This window comes from Ursus arctos, unplaced genomic scaffold (assembly GCF_023065955.2).
Source record: "Ursus arctos isolate Adak ecotype North America unplaced genomic scaffold, UrsArc2.0 scaffold_18, whole genome shotgun sequence".
Lineage (NCBI taxonomy): Eukaryota > Metazoa > Chordata > Mammalia > Carnivora > Ursidae > Ursus > Ursus arctos.
The window spans coordinates 54,561,545-54,580,338 of record NW_026622852.1 but is presented as its reverse complement, the minus strand read 5'-3'; the positions used below and the strand labels follow the sequence as shown (position 1 = coordinate 54,580,338).

The window sequence follows — 18,794 nt, the reverse complement described above, 5'->3', positions numbered from 1 at the left end:
CAGCCTTGTCCCTAGACTCCGGGGATCATTGCATACTTCCTCGGTGGCTTTGGGCAGCTGGAGGGAGTCAGGATGCCTGAGAAGGAGAGAGGAATCTTCCCCGGTGGCCACACCCCCTCGTTCCAATCCCTCAGGCTGCCTTGGGCTGGTATTCAGCAGGTGCTCAATGAATGCTATGGACTGTCCGCAGCAATTGCTCCCTCCCGGACTCAAGACTCAAGTCGGGTCTCTGGAGATGCCCCGGCAGCTCCCTCCCCTCCTGGACACTGGGCCCTTCCAGGTGCTTCCTCCGGGCTTCCCACGGCGGCTCCACCTGGCCTCTCGTCCTCCGCGAGGACCATTTTCCACTCCGGCAAGCCAAGGAGAGTGGTAGAGGTGCAGGGGCCGTACTGGAAAGGACCTGTGAGAGTCCAGTGCTGCCCACCCTTCAGCGCACACTAAGATGACTGGGGAACCTGTTCAATGCAGATGCCCAGGCCCCGCGGGGCATCATTCCATGGGTGGGGGTGGAGCCCAAGAACACGTATGTCAACCCGCTACCTGGGTGATTCTCATGCCGTGATTTCTGGGACCACGGGTTGACCAACAGATGGCCCAAACCCCCTCAGACCAGGCCGTGTCTGGGGTCCCACCTACGGCCTCCTGGACAGCAGTGTCACAGAGGAGACACCCCCTCACCCGGTCAGTTCTCAGGCAGCAAGGTGCTTGCTCAGCTCTGGGTGGAAGGGCCCTGTGTAGAAGCTTCCAGTCTCCCTGCCCCGGCCTCCTGCCCTTTCACTGCCACCCACCAAGGACCTTCCCCCAAAGACCACAGTCTGCCCAGCGGCTCCTGTCCACCTCTTGGCCGCCAGGTCCGAGCTTCTCTAGAACTCCTTGGCCCCTCTGCCCGCCAAACCGGAAGGTCCCAGCTGCCCCTCCCATGCACAGAAAAGCAGAATGGATCACGAGAGGGACCAAAAATAATGTCTTCCAGAGCCTGCTTCGTCTTTTAGGATGCCATAAAAAGATATCACTGGTTGTAAAGGACCCCATGTGGACGGCGCCTGTCATCACGGTGGCCCCTTGGAGCCAGGCTGGGGACAGGCAGCTTCCCAGATGTGGAAGGGACACAGAGCAACGGGCCAGACGCGTAGGGGCCGGGAGAGCATCTGGGTTGATCCGTGACCTTGAGATTCCACGACTCCTGGGCGCTGCTCCCTGCCCCCCCCACCCCGTGCCCTCGCCGAGCCCCTGGAGCACCCCGACTGCTCAGCCTGGGAGCTGGCCAGATAACTCCCCCCTCTTTGTCTAAACAGGAAGCCCCCCTCCCCCGGTGCTCTCCTACTCACCACCTCACAAAAGCCACTTAACCCTTGGCCCATTCCAGAGCCTTGCGGCCACTCGGCCACTCACTGGCTGCCTGCGGCCGCCCTGCCCACCCAAAGCCTGGGCTTGATCATCTGGGCCAGGCTGGAGCCCCGACAAAGGGGGGTGAGGGTGTGGGTGTGGGTTCGAGTGGTGAGGGTGTGCAGGGGCGTGTCCGCGTGTGTTGAGGAAGGTGTGTGCGCACAAGTGACTGGCCTTGTGTATGAATGTGTGAGTGGGGTTGTGTGTGTGCGTGGGTGGGTGTGTGTGTGCGTGGGTGTGAGTGTGGGGGGTTGTGTGTGTGAGTGAGTGTGTCAGTAGGGTTGTGAGTGGGTGGGTGTGTGCATGTGGGGGGGTGTTGTGTGTGGGTGAGAGGGTGTGTGTGTGCGTGTGTGTGAGTGTGAGTGTGGGTGTGGGGGCGTTGTGTGTGGGTGAGAGGGTGTGTGTGAGTGTGGGGGGGGTGTTGCCTCTCTGTGTGTGTGTCTGGGAAAACCAGTCCACCATGTGGTTCCCAAACGCCAGCCCATGACAAGGTCTTCACTGACCTACCACAAAATGAGAAAAATAGAGGCAATTTGTGACTTTTTTAGCGAGATGAAGTCGGTTCTGAGGACCAGTGTTGACCCTGAGATGCTGCAGGTTTCTCGGATAAACAGCTGGAGGCAGCAGGACGGCGGTCGTTGGGAGTAAGCGCTTTTCTGGGCAGCTCTTACAACCGGCCCCTCCGTGCTCGTCCCTCGCAGCCCCTGGCAACCTCACAGGGGCCTGAAATCTGAAAGTCTGAGCAGGCGGCAGCAGCTCGAGGCCTGCCGCATAGTCGGCACTCAGAAAAGGATCGTGGAGGGGGCGCCTGGGGGGCTCGGTCAGTGAGGCGTGTGCCTTGGGCTCAGGTCATGATCCCGGGGTCCTGGGATCCAGCCCCACATCGGGCTCTGTTTCTCCTTCTCCCTTGCCTGCCACTCCCCCTGCTTGGGCACGCTCTCTCTCTCTCTCTCTCTGTCAAATAAATACATAAATAATCCTAGAAAGAAGGAAAGAAAGGAAGGAAGAAAGAAAGAGAAGGATCGTGGAGTGAGTAAGTAAGCACGGGAGCTGGGCTAGACTGGGACAGGAGGCAGTCCTGTCAATGTTCCTCAGAGACAGGGACCCTCCACTGCTCTCTTGGGTCCAGGAGGCTGCAGACAGGCCTGTGGAGGGTGAGGGAGGCCATTCTAGATGTTTCTGGGCAGCAGGGGTAGAAGACCCCCCGCTCACTTGACACCTTCTCAAACCCAAGCTGGGCAGCCCCCGACACTGCCAGGCCTGCCCATCTGCCCGAGCCATCGAGGAGACCCCTTGGCTGGCCGCCTCACGGCTCCCTGAGTGCAGCCCACACCTGCCTGGGAGTGGCCATCCCTGGCCAGACCACCGAGCATTCCAGGGGCTCCAGGCATCGCTTCAGGGAGAGGCAGAGAACAGGGGCTTCAGAACAAGACAGAACAGGACAGAACTGGGCTGGGACCCTAAATCCGCAGGAAGATGGGACCTTGGCCAGTGGCTCGTGTCCCTCCGCATAGAACGGGGATGATGGAAGGACCCACTTCCGTCGTGGGTGACAATGGGGCTGAGGCAGGTGGAGCCCTGGGGGGCACAGAGGGAGCACCTGGTTAATGTGCCTGTGAGGGCCGCTGGCCACTCTCCCCCTGTCCCCTGTCCCCTCCCACAGCCTCCAAGCCCAGGCCAGCCCCTGGCCAGGGTCCAACCCTGATGTGCCACTTGGAGGATGCATTCAGGGGACCCACTGGCTCCCCCTTAAGTCACCCCCAAGATGCACTTCCACCTAGGGTCAGCCACCGTCCTTTGGGTCTTGGACACCATGAAGCCCCTCAAGTTTCACCTCCTCCCATCTGACCTCACATTTCTGCCTAGGACAAGCCACCAAACCCTCTCCTTGTCTTCGCCCATTTAGAAACCCTGAACACGGCACAGGGCCTATCCAATAGCCCCACTCTGTGCGGCCCGCAAGGCCTAACCCCTCCTGCCTCTCTCCCCCCTTTAGTTCCCCAACAAATCCCACCCCTCCCTTCCCAGCTGGGAGACCTTGGGCAGGTCGCTTTGCCTCTCTGGGCCTCCAAAAATGAGGGATGGCAGATCACTAGCCCTCTTGTAAGCATCTCAACGAGCTACAGCGGAGCCCCTTGATTGAGCACCCACTGTGTGCCGTCTCCCACACCCACTCAGCGCTCACCATACATATAGGGACATCCCTGTCCATGGTGCCCATTTCGTAGATGGCAACACTGGGCCTCAGGATGCTTTCTGGGCCTCGAGTGCGGTGTGCAGACAGGCATTATCACTACTGCTCCAAAGCTACTTTTCCAGAGTCTTCTGGGAGGGAACAGTGACAGCTCCAGCCCTGTTGAGCTTCTGCCCGTGGGGAAGGGCCCTTGTGGGGTGCTAGCTGACCCAAGGTTCCTGTGCCACACCCCCAAGCTCCACGCAGATGGTCTGCTAGAGAAACAAGACCAGCCTGAAGCCGAGAACAATGAACTAAAGCGAGGGCCCGGCCTGCTGACAAGAAGCCAGGGAGGCACCCCTCCCACCAGCCATCCTGGGGGACCCAGCGGTCCTCTCCAACCGAATTCCCCTGGGCTCTCTGCTTCTAGGCCTGGCTCCTCAGCCTCTCACGCATCTTCCTCTCGTCCTGCTCAGGGCGTGTGCCAAGGGCTGCCCTCGCCAGGCCCCGCCGGGACCCAGACCTGGAGACTCCCCGTCCCTGGGGCATTTTCTCAGCCTGGACCAGACCATGATGAAGGACAGGAGGGGCCTCCCAAACATCTGGGTCCTGCCTCCCATTGTGCAGGTGGGAACTGAGCCCAGAGAAGGGATGTGACATGCTCAAGGTCACGCACACAGGGGGCAGCCAAGGCCAGGGCTCTGCGCCCACAGCAGATGGCTTTGCCCCCCTCCTGCCTTGCCCCCCGGAAATGGAGGCAGGGAAAGCAAAGGAAGAGGGAAGAAAAGCAGGCTCGATCTGAAAAAGGCCGGGCTCTGAAGGAACCCTTCTGTCTTTCCCCCCGGCACCTGCCCAGCTCCCGTCCCCGCCGCCCGCTTCCCGGGCTCCTGCCACCACAGCCCCAGGAGTGCGTGGCCACCTGTCACAGCGAGCTGGGGGTGGGAGGTGGCGGAACACTGCGGTCGGCTGCGGAGAACAGTGTGACGATTCCTCCAAAAATGAAACCTAGAACTGCCACGTGACCCAGCAGTTTCACTTCTGGGCGTAAACCCCAAGGAAGAGAAAGCAGGGCTTTGAAGAGGTCTTCGCACACCACGCTCCCAGCGGCATTAGTCACAACAGCCGGAAGGTGAAACACACACGTCCAGCGACAGATGAATGGAGTGTGAAAACGTGGCACGCGCGCGCACGCAAACACACGCGCGCACGCAAACACACGCGCGCGCGCGCACTGGAATATTACTCAGCCTTCAAAAGCAAGGACATCCTCACACCTGCTGCCCCGTGGAGGAACCCAGAAGACGTCATGCCAAGTGACATAAGCCAGACACCAAAGAACGAATGTTGTAAGCTTCCCCTTCCATGAGGTCCCTAGAGTCATCAGATTCACAGCGACGGAGAGGAGAGGCGTGGGTGCCAAGTGCAGGGAGGGGGGGTGCAGAGTCAGTATTTCATGGCTGCAGAATTTTACTCTGGGAAGATGAGAAAGTCCTGGAGACAGAGAGTAGTGATGGTTGCACAACAGTGGAAGTGGGCTTCATGCCCCTGAACTGTGAGCTTAAAAATGGTGCAAGTGGCCAGCCTTGTGTTGGGTATATTTCACCACAATAACTGTTTTAGGACTTGAAGGCAAGTTCTCTAGAACTCGATGGTCCCTTCAGGTCCTCCACTCAGACACTTGGCCCTTCCCGCCCATCACTGACAAGGGGAAGGGGCAGGTCCCCACCCCAAACCAGGCTCACCCTTGGCTTCCTGGCCCTCCCTTAGCAGATGTGGCTGAGGGAGCAGCTCCGTGAAGGGAGCCCAAACCTCCCCCTGGGGCTTGAGCCACCCTGGCTCAGCCTGTGCCCCCAGCTTCCAAGCCCCGGGCTGCCCCGACTCCCTGGGAAGTAGACCGCTTGGTCCTGAGGTCTCCAAACAGGTACCGGCCCTGCAAAGGCTGGGGAGGCCTCCCGGGCTGGGGGCCTCTCCCGCCCGGCTCCAGGGGCTTGTTTATTTTCCCAGTGTGTCCGCATCCCTGTTTCCGCCCTGCCCACAGGAGGGAATGCTTTAAAGAAAATCTCAGTTATTAATGTGGTTTCTTTTGTTGTAAGTCATTGCGAAGGCAGCAAACGAGGGTTTATTTTCCTAACGTGCTTGGCATAGCTCAGCGCCCGGCGCAGATTTCAGCGTTTGATTTGGGAGGAACGCGAGACCCCGGTTTGCTCTGAGTCACCAGTGAAGCCACAGCCTTCCCGGCCAGTTCCGGGGGCGCCTGCTCTGGGAAAATCATTGGCAAGAAGAGGCTACATCTACTGGTGGCTTTGTGAAAACAAAAGAGAAAAAAAATATTAAAAAAAAAAAAAAAAGTGAGCCTTGCTCCCCTGGCAGATTGGAAAATATCGATTTTCGAACTCATGAGTTTCCCCATTAGCCCTTCCTTTTTAATAGGGGGCTCCCCGTCTCTCTTCCGTGTCAGTTACTTTCTTTGAGCCCAGAAACAGCTCCAGAAGCCACAGGAAAACCCACTTCTGGGCATGTCGGAATCTTCAGCGAGGCGCCAGTGTTCCCAGCAGGCCCAGGACTGGCGGCGGAAGTCCCGGCACCCTGAGGCTTAGCTGCCCACTTAGGAAAGGGGTCCAGTGATGCAGGCCGGGCTCACTGAGATGCCTGGAGGAAAGGTTCCTTGTCCCCCAGTTTGGAGACCTCAAGACTCGGGAATCCACGGTGAGTGTTAGTGGGAGGGGGCACCTGCCTGAGAAGGAAGGCTATGGAAGGAGAGGAAGGAGAGCAGGCAGTTGGCCTCTGCCCTCTCTCTACAGGCGCACACCCAGACAGCAGGCCAAGGGGTTCTCACAGGCCAGGGGCAGCCACACACAGCCCCCGCCTCTGCTGCCCCGCCTGCCTCTCCGGGGGAACTCTGCCTGGCGGCGGGCACCCCTGGAATGCGCCCAGTTGGCCTTGGGGAGATGCTTGACTCTATAAAACATTTGGATTTCATGGACTAGTGATTTGCTTCCAATCTAAGGAATGAGTGTAGGGTTACCTCCTTTTAATTTTGCCAAGTAAGGACATTAACATAAAACAATCTCCAGTTATTATCCCTAAGGTCATAAAAGAAAGGATGTTCTAACACCAAAAGTGAGGAAGAAAGATATAATAACCCCAACACAGAGAATCCTTTACACCGAAATGCATAGCTTCCTGAACTCTCCACATTGTCCTGTTTGCTTCAATTTCCAGAGGCCTGGAGAAAATCTCCCTGTGGGCCAGAAGCACTGAGGGGGACCGCCCTTTCCCAGGCACTGCTGGGGTGGGGAGGGTTCCAAGGTAGGAGGCAGCCCTGAGCCCCTCATTGAGCCTGGCCCCGACTCTGCCTGCAGCCCTTTGTCCCTCACAGATGAGGGAGGGGAAGGAAATGCCCACCTCTGGGGGCAGACTGCTGCTGCTCTCGCCCTGTCCCACCTGACCCCACACCCAGTGCCTTCTCTGTCTCCAGTGCCTGCGTACCCCCGGGGTTCGGAAGCGCCACCTGGGGAAAGGCCCCGCAGGCCTCCAGGGCTCTCGTTGAGAGTGGTAGGGCCCTAAGGGGCTGCTGGGGAGGCCCCCTACCCACTGAGCTGCCTGGGGAGCTGCCAGTGGCCCCCTGTCCAGGCACTTATGTCTCCAGTTGACACGAGTTGTTCTGGAACTCCCCAGAAAAACCCTGAGTTTGGAAACCTTCTACGCTGTGCCCAAGAGAAGCAATGCGTTCCACTGTCTTTCCCCACGGCTGGGGGCCAGGGTGGAGACAGGCGCCCAGCCCCTGGCCAGGGCTAGAGTACAGAAAGCCTGTGCTTCCTCCCTCCTCCCCCCATCACTCCTGCACCCCTCTCTTCTCTCCTTTCCTTTTCTCCCTTCGTTCTTGGCTTCACCTTCAGTTTGCTCCTCCTTCTCTCCCCACTCCCAAGGGGGTCCCCATTCATCAGGGTAAAATCAGAGCCCTCTCCTCTCCCCTTAGGGGAAGCCGGCTCCGAGCGAGCTGCGCCTCCCAGGAGAGCAGAGGTCCTGGAACAAACTCAGGCAGACAGAGCCCCTCTCCTCTTGCACCAGAAGGCACCCCACTTTACCCCTGGTCCAAGCCAGACACCTTCCTTCCACTTTTCCATCAGGGAAACCCCAGTTCCCAGGGGTGGGTCTGCCTGCTTCATGCCCCCCCCCCCCGGAGGGTGCAGAGAGATGCTGGTTCGCTGTGGCTGGGGGGCAGTGAACGCCACTGGGAGGGAGCCGGTAACCACCGGACGCAGCTGGTACCAGCTGGGTGCTGTCTGAGGCGCAGCTGTGTGTCAGGCATGCCTCACGTCCGCACGTGCTCCTGCACGAGGTGTCAGACGAGGCTGAAGTCACCTCGGTTTTCCCTGCACCTCCTCTCATCTGAAAAGCAGGGCGTGCAGCCAGCCTGGACTCTTGTCTGAGACCTGGAGGCTGGTGCAGGCAGTGGGGGTCTCCAGGAGCTGGCGGGAAGGCTGCTGGAGTCAACGGGGTGAGCCTTTAGGGGCCGAGAGCCTCCAGCAGGCCAGGCTGCTCTCCAGAGCTAGGGGACGGGGCTGTGGTCTCAGCCATCCTACCTCCTCCGCAGGGTGTAGGGGAGCCGAGCTGCAGGGACTCGGGTCCTCCCTCTCCCCCCACGAAACCATCCAGGACCCGGGACCTCAACTTTATCTTGGTCTTCTCCTGCTCTAGCTTCCCCTTCCCCCTTCTCACCAAGGCTCAGGCCCCTATGATCCAGTGTGACTTTCTGAAAAAAAAAAAAAGCCACTTGGGTGGGTTGTTTGTTTTTAAAGCTCTTTCCTGATGACCTTTAACCTCAGCAGAGGAGAGAGGCCTAGCCGGCTCCTTGGGCTCGGGCCATTCCACCGAGGAAGCTGCTAGTGGGGCAAACGGGAGGTGGGGGGCCGGCATCCGTCTCCGAGCCAAGGAACCCCTCTTAAGACCTAGCAGTAGCTGGGGTGGGATCGGAGGCAGGGGGCACAGTTCGGAACCCAGTTTGGTGACTCGGAGGCTCTGCCCCCCGGAAGCCTCGGTTTCCCTAGCTGGGCCATGGCGATAATCACACCCACTTCCCAGGCGATGCGGCCGCGCGGCCGCGAGGGCTGCCCCCGGGCCGGGCACAAAGGCGGCCCACCTCCCCGCCCTTCCCACGACTGGCGGCGGCGGCTCCGGCCAAAGGCGGCCGGGCCCCTCCCCGGGTCCAGAGCCCTGGTGCCCGCAGCCCACGCGACCACAGACAGACGCCCTCCACCATCCGCTGCGGCGGCGGGGCCGGCCCGGCAGCCTCACCCTCAGCGGGTCCGGCGCCGCGTCCGCGCCAGCGCCCCGATTCCGTGCCCCCACCCCCCACGCCCCGCCCGGGCCCGGACCCCCGCCGGCCGCGCGCCCCGCGGACCCCGTGCTTCCGTTCCCACGCCCCCGGGCCCCGGTCCCCCGGCGCGGCCCTGCCCGGCGCCCGCACTCACCGTCCTGCGGCGCCGCCTCGCTGCCGCTGCTGCCCCCGGACGGCTCCCGCGCCGCGCCCTCCCGCGCCTCGGCCCTGGCCGCGGGGCGCGCCGCCAGCCGCCCGGCCGCCGCCACCTCCTCCAGGTCCAGGAGGTGGCTCACCGTGAAGTTCTTGCGCGCCTGGGCGCAGTCGCCGGGCCCCAGCGCGGGCGGCGGCGGCGGCAGCCCCGGGCCCAGCGGCGGCTTGTCCAGGGCGAAGGCGGCGGCGGCCGTGCTGTCCATGCCCGCGAGGGCCCCGGGGTCGCCGGCGCGGGTGGCAGGCGCGGGTCGGAGCGAGCGCGCCCCGGCCGCCCCGCGCTCGGCCCCGCTGCCCGCCGCCTCCTCGCCCCCCGGCCGCCGCGGCCCGCCCGGCGCTGACGTCGGGGCGGCAAACTTTCTCCCTCCCCTCGGCCGCCGCGCTCGCTCCAAGTTGCTAAAACGCGAGCTCCTCGGGCCACACGCCCCTTCTTGAAGCAGACCTCGCCCCTGCCTCTCCTCCTCCCTCCGCAGCGCCTCGCCCGCCCCCACCCTGCGGCTGCGGGGAGGGAGGGGGGTCCCGCGCCGTGTCCGGCGGGAAGCTGGGGGCGGGGAGAGGGGGAAGGACGGGTGTCCTCCCTTCACCCTCCCCACCCACAACGTAAGGAGTGGGAAAGTGCAGTGTTTGGGGATTTGTTAAATCCCCCAACAAGTGTCGGGGGAAGGCGACAGTGGAGGGGTCAGCACCCCCCCCCTCCGCCGCAGCTTCCATTCACAAATTCCTCTTCAGGGCTGAAGGGGGGCGACTCTGAGATGGTCGACAGGGAAGAGCCGAACTCCCAAGGCCACCCTCATCCCTCCACGCACCCCAACGCCTTCCTAATCTGCCGGAAAGAAGCCGAGGTCCACCCTGTTCACTCTACCTGGCCCCCGGTCCAGAAAGCAGCTCATTCTCAAGCTTCTGGGGTGTAGGCATCCCATGGCCCCCCAACACACACCCCTGGTAGCCCACCTCCAGGATGCTCCAGGTCCTCCCCAAGGAAAATCAAGCCGGTAGGAACGAGTTTTCCTCCAGAAGTCCTAGTTTACACACAGAGAGGATAGACAGCCAGACGACAGCCAGACTGACAGATGGGGGACAAAGTAAGAGAGAGAGGCAGGCTTGGGTCTCTGCTCTTGTTTTTGTTTTTCAAGGAAAGCTCAGAAAAGATGCCCCTGGTGGTGCAGCTGGGACTGAAAGTCCTCCGGATGCCATGGGCCTTTTCCCAGACAGCTGCTGGGGGACCTGGCCCTGTCCTCCTGCCGTCCCTGCACGGCCATCATGTCCGAGTCAGAGAAACAAGCCCTCCAGGAGAAGGCCTTCGGAGTGTCCTTTCTGGGCTCCTACACAGAAAACTGGCCCGCTGTGCACCCCTGGGAGCCTGCAGCCTAGAAGATTTCGTTCTGCATGAGTCACTATTTTTTCCCCCTGAGACAATGGACAAACCCCTAAAATGAGGCCAAGTGTCCCGCAAGTGGTGTTGACCGGGGCAGTCCATGGAGGTGCACACATGGGTAGCTTGAGCGTTCGGAGCTGATAGGGTTTTTCTTCCTTGGAAAGCTGTCCCCAAGGAGTGCCCAGTGCGAAAAGCTGGCCAGAGAGGGGGCAGTGCACACAGTGCGTGTGGCTGAATGATTTTCTGAGGGACCGAGCAGAGTGGGGCTGCTACTCGGCTCTGGGAACTCTCTGTACAGGCCCCGCCCTGCCAGAGCGCCCAGCAAGCCCAGTGGGGCTCATCCCAGGAAAAGGGCAGCTCAGTGTTCCAAACAGCTTTGGTGTCGGAGACCAGGTTCCAGGCCCAGCTCGGCCGTGCACCCCTGGGTGACCTCCAACAAGTCACCTTCCCTTTCTGAGCCCCAGCTTCTCCCCTGTCAGATGAGCCACATGAAGTGCCAGTCTCTTGGGCACTACGGGGATTCCGCAGGTGAAACCTTGGGTCCATGGCTTAGAATACAGGGAGGGTACTGTCAGTATGGGCCTGTGGAGCTGGGAAGGGCCTGAGGGACCATATATGTCCCATTCCCTTGGATGGGGAAACTGAGGCATCAAAGGCAGAGGCTCTTTCCAGAGCTGGGAGAACCACGGAAATTGTTTGGTCCAAGCCCTTCCATTGAACAGGTGGGTAAAGTGAGGCCCAAGGCCGAGAAGTACAGTGGTTGGGTCTCAGTCTTCCTCCATCAGCTCATTCATTCATTCATTCATTCATGCTACACGTACAGAGAGGTCATGTCCTGTATCTCTGTACGATGATGGTGTTGTGGCCCCACGCTTCTGGGTTCAAATCGAGACCTTGTACTTCCTAGCTGTGGGCCTTAGAAGTCTCCTTAGACTGTTTCTCTCAGTGATCTCATCTGTAAAATGGGCTGTTAGGAGAAGTAAGTTGATATAGGTATAGATCAATGGATCGATGGATCGATAGATCGATAGTTCTATCTATATATCGTGGAGCACCTTGCATGGACTGAACACTCAGTGTCAACAATTACTATTTTTGAAACATTTATTCCAAGAGGCGCCTGGGTGACTCAGTCGACTAAGCGTCTGCCTTTGGCTCAGGTCATGATCTCAGGGTCCTGGGATCGAGCCCAGCATTAGGCTCTCGGTTCAGCAGGGGGCCTGCTTCTCCCTCTACCCACCTCTCCCCCTGCTTGTGCTCTCTCTCTCTCTCCTTCTGACAAATAAATAAATAAAATCTTAAAAAACAAAACAAAACAAAAACTCCACATTTATTCCAAGAAGCGGTACAGGGCAGTGATAATAGGAAAGTCAGACTCTGGAGCTGGGGGGACATGGTTGAATCTTTTCCCTGCCACTTACGAGCTGTGTGGCCTTGGGAGGTCACTTACTAGTTCCCTCTGAGGCTGATCCATCATCTGTACGTAGGGATAATAAAGGGACCGACCCAAAGGAATTCCCGTGAATTTGACATCGTCATCATTATTATTGTTGCTGCTGCTGTTGTTGTTGCTGTTGTTGTTGCTGCTGCTGTTGTTGTTACTACCTTTGCCAATCCGGGGGCCGGGGTGGTACCGGGATGGCAGAGTGGGGCAGGAGCCATAGCCTGCTATGACAAAGCTGAGCCCTTGAGCCGGAGCTCCCAGCCTGTTGCAGCCTGGAAATGCACTCAAGGAAACTCTAGTTAACCCCAAGAGGACAGAACTCCTTACCCCAAAGGGAAACAGCTAGAAAAGAAATAATTTCCATGGTGATTTCGATCGATGATCTGATGTTAACGCAGAGCAGGGAACGAGGGCAAACAGGATCCCAGTTGGGAACCTCAGTTCAACAAGGGCTTACAGAACCAGGCGCTGCTCCGGGCAGTGGGGATGGGGAGGAACAGAGGGGAGCAGAGACGGTCCCTGCTTGCCAGAGAAGATTCCATGGAGAAGGAGCTGATCCTTAATTGGTGGCTCTGTTGGAGGCTGGATCCGAGGTCTGACCATGAGCAGGAGTCCGTATTTACCCGCGTCTCAAAAAAGCTCCTGTGCTAAAAAAAAAAAAAAAAAAAGTTAATTTTCTTATCACAGAAATAAGATGTTTAGTGTGGAGATTTTAGAAGATGTAAATAAAATTAAGAAAATAAACTCACAGGGCGCCCGGGTAGCTCAGATGGTTGGGAGCCTGCCTTTGGCTCGGGTCATGATCTCCAGGTCCTGGGATCGAGCCCCACATTGAGCCCCACATCGGGCTCCCTGCTCAGCAGGGAGTCTGCTTCTCCCTCTCCCTCTGCCCCTCCCCCGGCCTGTGCTCTCTCTGTCTCTCTCTCTGAAATGAATAAATAAAATTAAAAAAGAAAAGAAAAGAAAAATCACATACATCCCACTGTAAGAGCTCTCTGACACACAATAAGTATTCAATCCATTTTTTAAAAGCTGGTTTGGGGGCGCCTGGGTGGCACAGCGGTTAAGCGTCTGCCTTCGGCTCAGGGCGTGACCCCAGCATTATGGGATCGAGCCCCACATCAGGCTCCTCCGCTAGGAGCCTGCTTCTTCCTCTCCCACTCCCCCTGCTTGTGTTCCCTCTCTCGCTGGCTGTCTCTATCTCTGTTGAATAAATAAATAAAATCTTTAAAAATAAATAAATAAATAAATAAATAAATAAATAAATAAAAGCTGGTTTAATGAAAGAGATTGAAGATAACCGCTATATTTATTCAATATGGAAGGCCGAGGAAAGCGATAAGACAAGGAAAAGGAATGAGCTAAAAATAATTTTAGAATCTATCTTTCTAGCTTACGCCTGTATTCTAGACAGACAGAGATCATCAGACACGCCATAAAAGTCAAGCTACGATGTAACAACGTTTTATAAGTCGTTGTACTGTGTCTTGTCCGCCACTGTTTTTAACGAAAGCCCGGTGATACACCATTCCCTACGGCTGCACATCCACACTTCTTTTCTTGATAATAAATACCTGGGGTATCCGGGGTGGTAGGCAGATAACAGCCTCTGAAAGACATCCGGGTCGTAATCCCCGGAATCTGTGGATTTGGTAGCAAATGCAATTAAGGCAGCAGATGGAATGAAGCTTGCCTATCAGGTGACCTTAAGATAAGGAGACCCTTTTAGATTACGGGGTAATCACATGAGTCCTTTAAAGCGAAACCTTGTGAGGACCCCCGTACAGTAAGATCCGTTGCACGCCAGCATCACTGTTACTTCCGGCTCCTTGATGTTGTGGACCAGAAACTTCTGGAAGCCACTGGATGGCAGACACTTCTTTTTCTTGTCACTCTTAGAACCACCGTTGGGCATCAAGAACTGCCCCCGAATCTTCTCTGCATCCTGTGGCCAATGCCAGTGACATTTCACGTTGACCGATCAGTCTCATTGGTTCCAGATGAACTTCTTGGTTCACTTTGTGATGATCCTGGGCTTCACCAGGGGTCCGAGGGCAGTGTGATGCCGGGGAGTCGATGGCTGCCCCCTCTGTAGGCAGTGCTGAGCCAGAGTGGTAATAATAATTTATTTTAAATTTTGAAAGGCATTCCCTGTTTCAACCTGTATACATTGAATTATCGCTGAAGGTAAATATTTTTGGTATTTAATGACCTTTTGCATCTCTCATTTGTAAGATGTCTGTGTATGGTCACTACCCATTTTTCTCCTGCAATGCATAGCAATGTTATTCTTTGGTCATGACAACCTCGGCAAGACACTGGGCTCTCAATCACTCAAGGATCAGGCCCATTTCACAGATGGGTAAGCAGAGACCAAGGATGACATGGAATCCTGAGGTTCTTCGGGGTCACCTGATCAGCCCCGGTGGCCACATACCCAGGAGCCTCTTCCAAAGGAGACGGTTTCGCGGGGACGGTACACAGAGACACACAGGCTCAACTGTGTTCACTCTTGCGCGTCTGGGGAATCGTAAACACCGCGGGCTGATGTGACTCAGACGTGACCAGGCATGACCGTGACAGATTGCAGGGTTCTGTAAATATTGTGTCAGGCTGCAATCACAGGGGGGCTCCCCATGCAACCTGGACCCCGGTCCACCCTGTGGGAAGTGGAGCCAAGCCCAACGGGAGGGACATCTGGCTCTCCCCCTCAGCTCACTGCCCAGACTTTTCCCAAGCCTCAGTTTCCTCCCTGGGGATCTCCAGCTGGGATATCCTGCTGAAGTGACTGGTTCTCAGCTCTTGGCAGGGGTTGAAATATTACACCCCTTTGAAAAATGTTTCTGCCTCACCTACAAATCCAAAGATAGAGACACGCTCCGTAAGAGAGGGGTTCACATTTTACCAGCGTGACCGTGAGCCAGAGATGGACCGACCAGACTGTCTTACAGCATCCTAAAAACTACCATGCCAGGAGGGGAAACCGAGGCTCAGAAAGCATACGCTCTGTGTCCCGCTAAGTTTGTGAGGCTCCTAACCATCGCGCCATGTTGTTCCACGAGAATTTAGGACTAGGAAGTTCGGCGTTTCTCTTGAAGAATTATGGTCTCTTCTTAAAAAAGAACACAGCAAAAAAACAAAACAAAAAAAACACAACAAGAAAACCGAAATAATGCGACCTGGCCAATCATTGCATTTCCCTTTTTGCCTTGCCAACCAGGAACCCCAGAGCTAATGTGAAGACGTAATCCCGGTAACTTTATCTGTCCCGATGGCAAGCTGGGGTGTGAGCTTCTCTTTTCTTCTCCTTCCACGTGGCACTTTTTTTGTTGTTGTTTTTAAGCCAAATGCAGTCATGAGAAGAGGGGAAACAGTAGGACAAGAAGCTCCATCCCAAACTGACTGCAAATGAGATAACCTGCTTCCTCCAGACCAGAGTCCACATGGCCTTTTTGTTTTTCCATTCTGGTTTTAGATTTTTGGGATGCAGCGGTCTTGTGTTGGACACTTTCGGGCGGGCGGGGTGGGGGAGATGGGTCCCTTCAGGTCCCTTCACCTCTCTGGACTTCAGTGCCCTGGCGTGTCAGCGGGAGGTAAGGACAGGGCCTACCTCACAGATGGAGAGGGCCTGGCACGTGGGAAACTGTTGACAAACATCACCTACGGGGATGAAGAAAAAGCTCTGAACGGTGGGGCTCTGAGGACCTGCTGTCCGGCTGAGAGCCCGAGGGCCCCAGACTAGACTTGGATGGGCCGGCCACTCTGTTACAACAAACACTTCTTCCAAGCCGTGGGCTTTGGGCTGCGGGGACCCACGGAACAACCAGGAGGAGCCCTGTTGGAGAACTCCCTCTTGTTACAAGTGGAGAAACTGAGGCTCAAAGAGGAAAGGACCCATCCCAAACCGGGGGACCCACCTCACGCTGCAGCTGTCTTCTGGAAGACTGTCCCTGGCACTCCAGCCTTGCCTGCTCTGGGAGTCAGGGGAAGGATGCCCGGGGCCAGGGGCACAGGCTGAGACCCAGGGAGCCCTAAGCCTCCTTCACAAAGGTTTCCGGAGCCCTCAGGCCCTGCCCTGGCTCCCTCCCCGGGCCCTGCACCATCTTGCTGTGATTACTTTGCGGTGAGTGGGGTGGGGCGTGTGGGGCTCCTCATTGCACACAGCGTGGGGGGGCATGTGCCACGAAGCCCCGGGGGAGGGGGCGCGGGGGGGTGCTGAGGACAAGGCAGGGATGGAAGGGGGGACGAGGCTTTCAGCTCACCAGCTTAATTGGGGATATAATGGTTATTATTATTTATAACTTGTTCTTGAATCCACGCCAGGAGAGTGTGTTCACAGCCTCCGCAATCCAGGCAGGCGTTAAATAATTAAACCAAGGGCCTAATCGGCGGCGAAACTCCCCACGGGCTTCTGCTTCCTTCGTTCGCTGATTGCTGATATTTGGGGGCTGAAATATGACCATTTTTACCATCAAAGAGATCAGAGTTCCAAAACCGAGAAACGGAAAAAAGGGTGGGGTGGGGGGGGTTTCTGCCAGTTTTCTTTTCCTCTGACTTAGTGGTCTGGTAAAGTTTCTTTAGACATGCAAAGATTTACACACCTTTCTGCAGGGAGCCTTAAATTACTCCCCGAACCCTCACACGTTTCCCCGAGCGCGGGAACAGTAAGTCATTGAAGAATGAACAGGCTTCCCCATAACGGCTCCGGCGGCTTTTGAGAAGGAGAATGTCTAATGACTTTTTTTGAAGTGGAGGTCAAGGTTTTTTAAATAAAACAATCTGTATTAATGCAATTTCCTTTTTGCTGTAGCATTGGATTCTCCCCCCCTCCTTTTTTGGGGGGGAGGGGGGGAGGGGAGGCGGGGGGGGGAAGGGCATCATTTTTCTCCTGCCAGACAATATGTCCCTAATGAGATACATTTATTTAAAACTCTGTATATCATCACCCTGTCAGGCCTGCAAGAGGGACCTCGCGTCTCCCTCTGTGTTTGTTCCAGATTCGTGGGGCCACGGAGGGCCCGAGGCCACTGGTCTCCTGCTCCTTCCCTTCGTGGAGCCTTGACCATTGCATTTTGTGCCCCTGCCCTGCCACCCCACCCCCATCGAATCACCCCGATCTTAGTACAGCCCTTCGGCCTCAGGTCCTTTCCCTTCCCCAACGCCCACCTGCCTCTCCAGGCTCAGAGCTGCTCCCCGCAACTCCTGGAGGCCTTCCTCCCGGCACCAGGTGGAAATGTGGGTCCGCCCCAGACAGAGCTGAGTGCCAGTCCCAGCTGAGCCCTTCAACCCCGAGACTGGGGGCTAGCAACCCAGTTTCCCCAAACCTTCACTTCTTTATCTGCCAAATGGGGCTAACAAGAGCGACCCACTCTCCCTCCCCGGGGTGACCGGGAGGCTGTAAGAAGTTTCTGCCAGGCGTCCCCAGCATCCGCCTGGTCCCCAGCTCACAGTACAAGTCACTTACATGTCATGGTCACCACCACTGTTACTGCTTCCCTAGACCTAGAAGCAGGACCTGTGTCCCCCCCCCCCCCCCCCCGCCCAAGCCAGCTGCGCCTGAAGGGAGGGCTCAGTATCTCTAGGACACGTTTTCATCTAGTGCCTTCCAGTGCTGGGGCCGGGCTGGGGCACGGGCTGGGGCTACAGGGGTGACCCAGACAGCCCAGAAAGAGAAGATAGAGAAGCGGCAAGAAGATCTGGGGGTCGTGGGGTCATGGGGGGAGGGTGTGGGGAGGGCTTCCCTGAGGAAGGGCATTGAGTGGACTCCTGAGGCGCGAGCAGGATTCAGCACGAGAAAGAGGGCTGGGATCTAGGATGGCCAGGCAGGGGACCCACAGAGCCTCCCACCTGACCTCTTCCAAGGGACCTGGGCCCTGCAACAGCATCCTTCTTGGTCTCGCTGTGACTCACTTTCCCCTCCCTGCCAAGCTCTTGAGCTGGATTCACATGATTACATGCCCCCTGCTCGGAGGGCACCAAGGTCATGAAACCCCCGTTCCACAAACGTGTGCCTCCTTCGTTCCTATGCCCAATGGGTCTTGGGGCTACACTGGGGACACGCCGGTTCCCACCCTCAGGGCTCGCAGCCTGAGAGGGAGAGGGAAGTGGTTGTTGGATCTGAGTAGGACTTCAGCACCCTGGGGTGGGGTGGGGTCAAGGGAGTCCCCCACCCCCACCCCTCCACCTCCGGGCTATGTGGGTTACAAGGAAGGAACTGGATTTGGGGGAAGGAAGGGAATTACCCCAGAGTCTGCCTGCCCAGAGTGGAGGACCATGTGCTCCCCCTACAGCCCTGGCTGGCAGGAGCCTCTGGGAGCCTTGCGTGGGCCTGAGGGCTCTGGGACCTGGGGGGTGGGGGGAGGCTTGGAGACCAGGGGCAGGATTGTTAATGAGCTAAGGTGGCTGAAAGAGGGGACTAGGACTTTGCGGATGGCTCAACCATGGGGTCGAGGCTGGGAAGCTGTCCACTCATCCCCACACCTAGGAGTACCCACTCTGGCCCAGCTCAGGGCAGGGGCCTGGGGCCTGGAGGGTTCTGCTCCACAGGGGCAACAGAGAGACCCCAATGCCTGTGTTCCCACCTCCCCTCTCTCGGCTGACTCATTGCCCAGGCATGGGACCCATGGTAACCGCTGCTGACTGCCCAGGCGAGGTCCACTTGTCCCGGCCCCTGCCAGCACCCGGCACCTCCCAGACCCACTGAGCTTCCCCCCTGCCTTCCATACGGCTGCTCCCCAGGGCCCAGCCCAGTGCCTGGTACCAGCATGAAATAAATAGCCACCAAATGAACTAATAACAGAGTGACCCACACAGCATGTCTAGACAGCATCCAGATAGGCCTGAGATCAACCCCCCCACCCCCCTCCCCCGCCCCCACACTGCCATC

General features: G+C 57.7%; 1 protein-coding gene across 1 annotated transcript in view; it reads right to left on the bottom strand.

Moving 5' to 3' along the window:
* Positions 1-9,600, bottom strand: part of PRRX2 (paired related homeobox 2) — a 49,408-nt gene extending 39,808 nt beyond the window's left edge. The window contains exon 1 of the mRNA XM_048223399.2: positions 9,034-9,600. Within this exon, the coding sequence (XP_048079356.1) occupies positions 9,034-9,295 (262 nt within the window). The 5' untranslated portion in view covers positions 9,296-9,600. The remainder of the gene's footprint in view (positions 1-9,033) is intronic.
* Between the last annotated feature and the right edge of the window lie 9,194 nt (positions 9,601-18,794).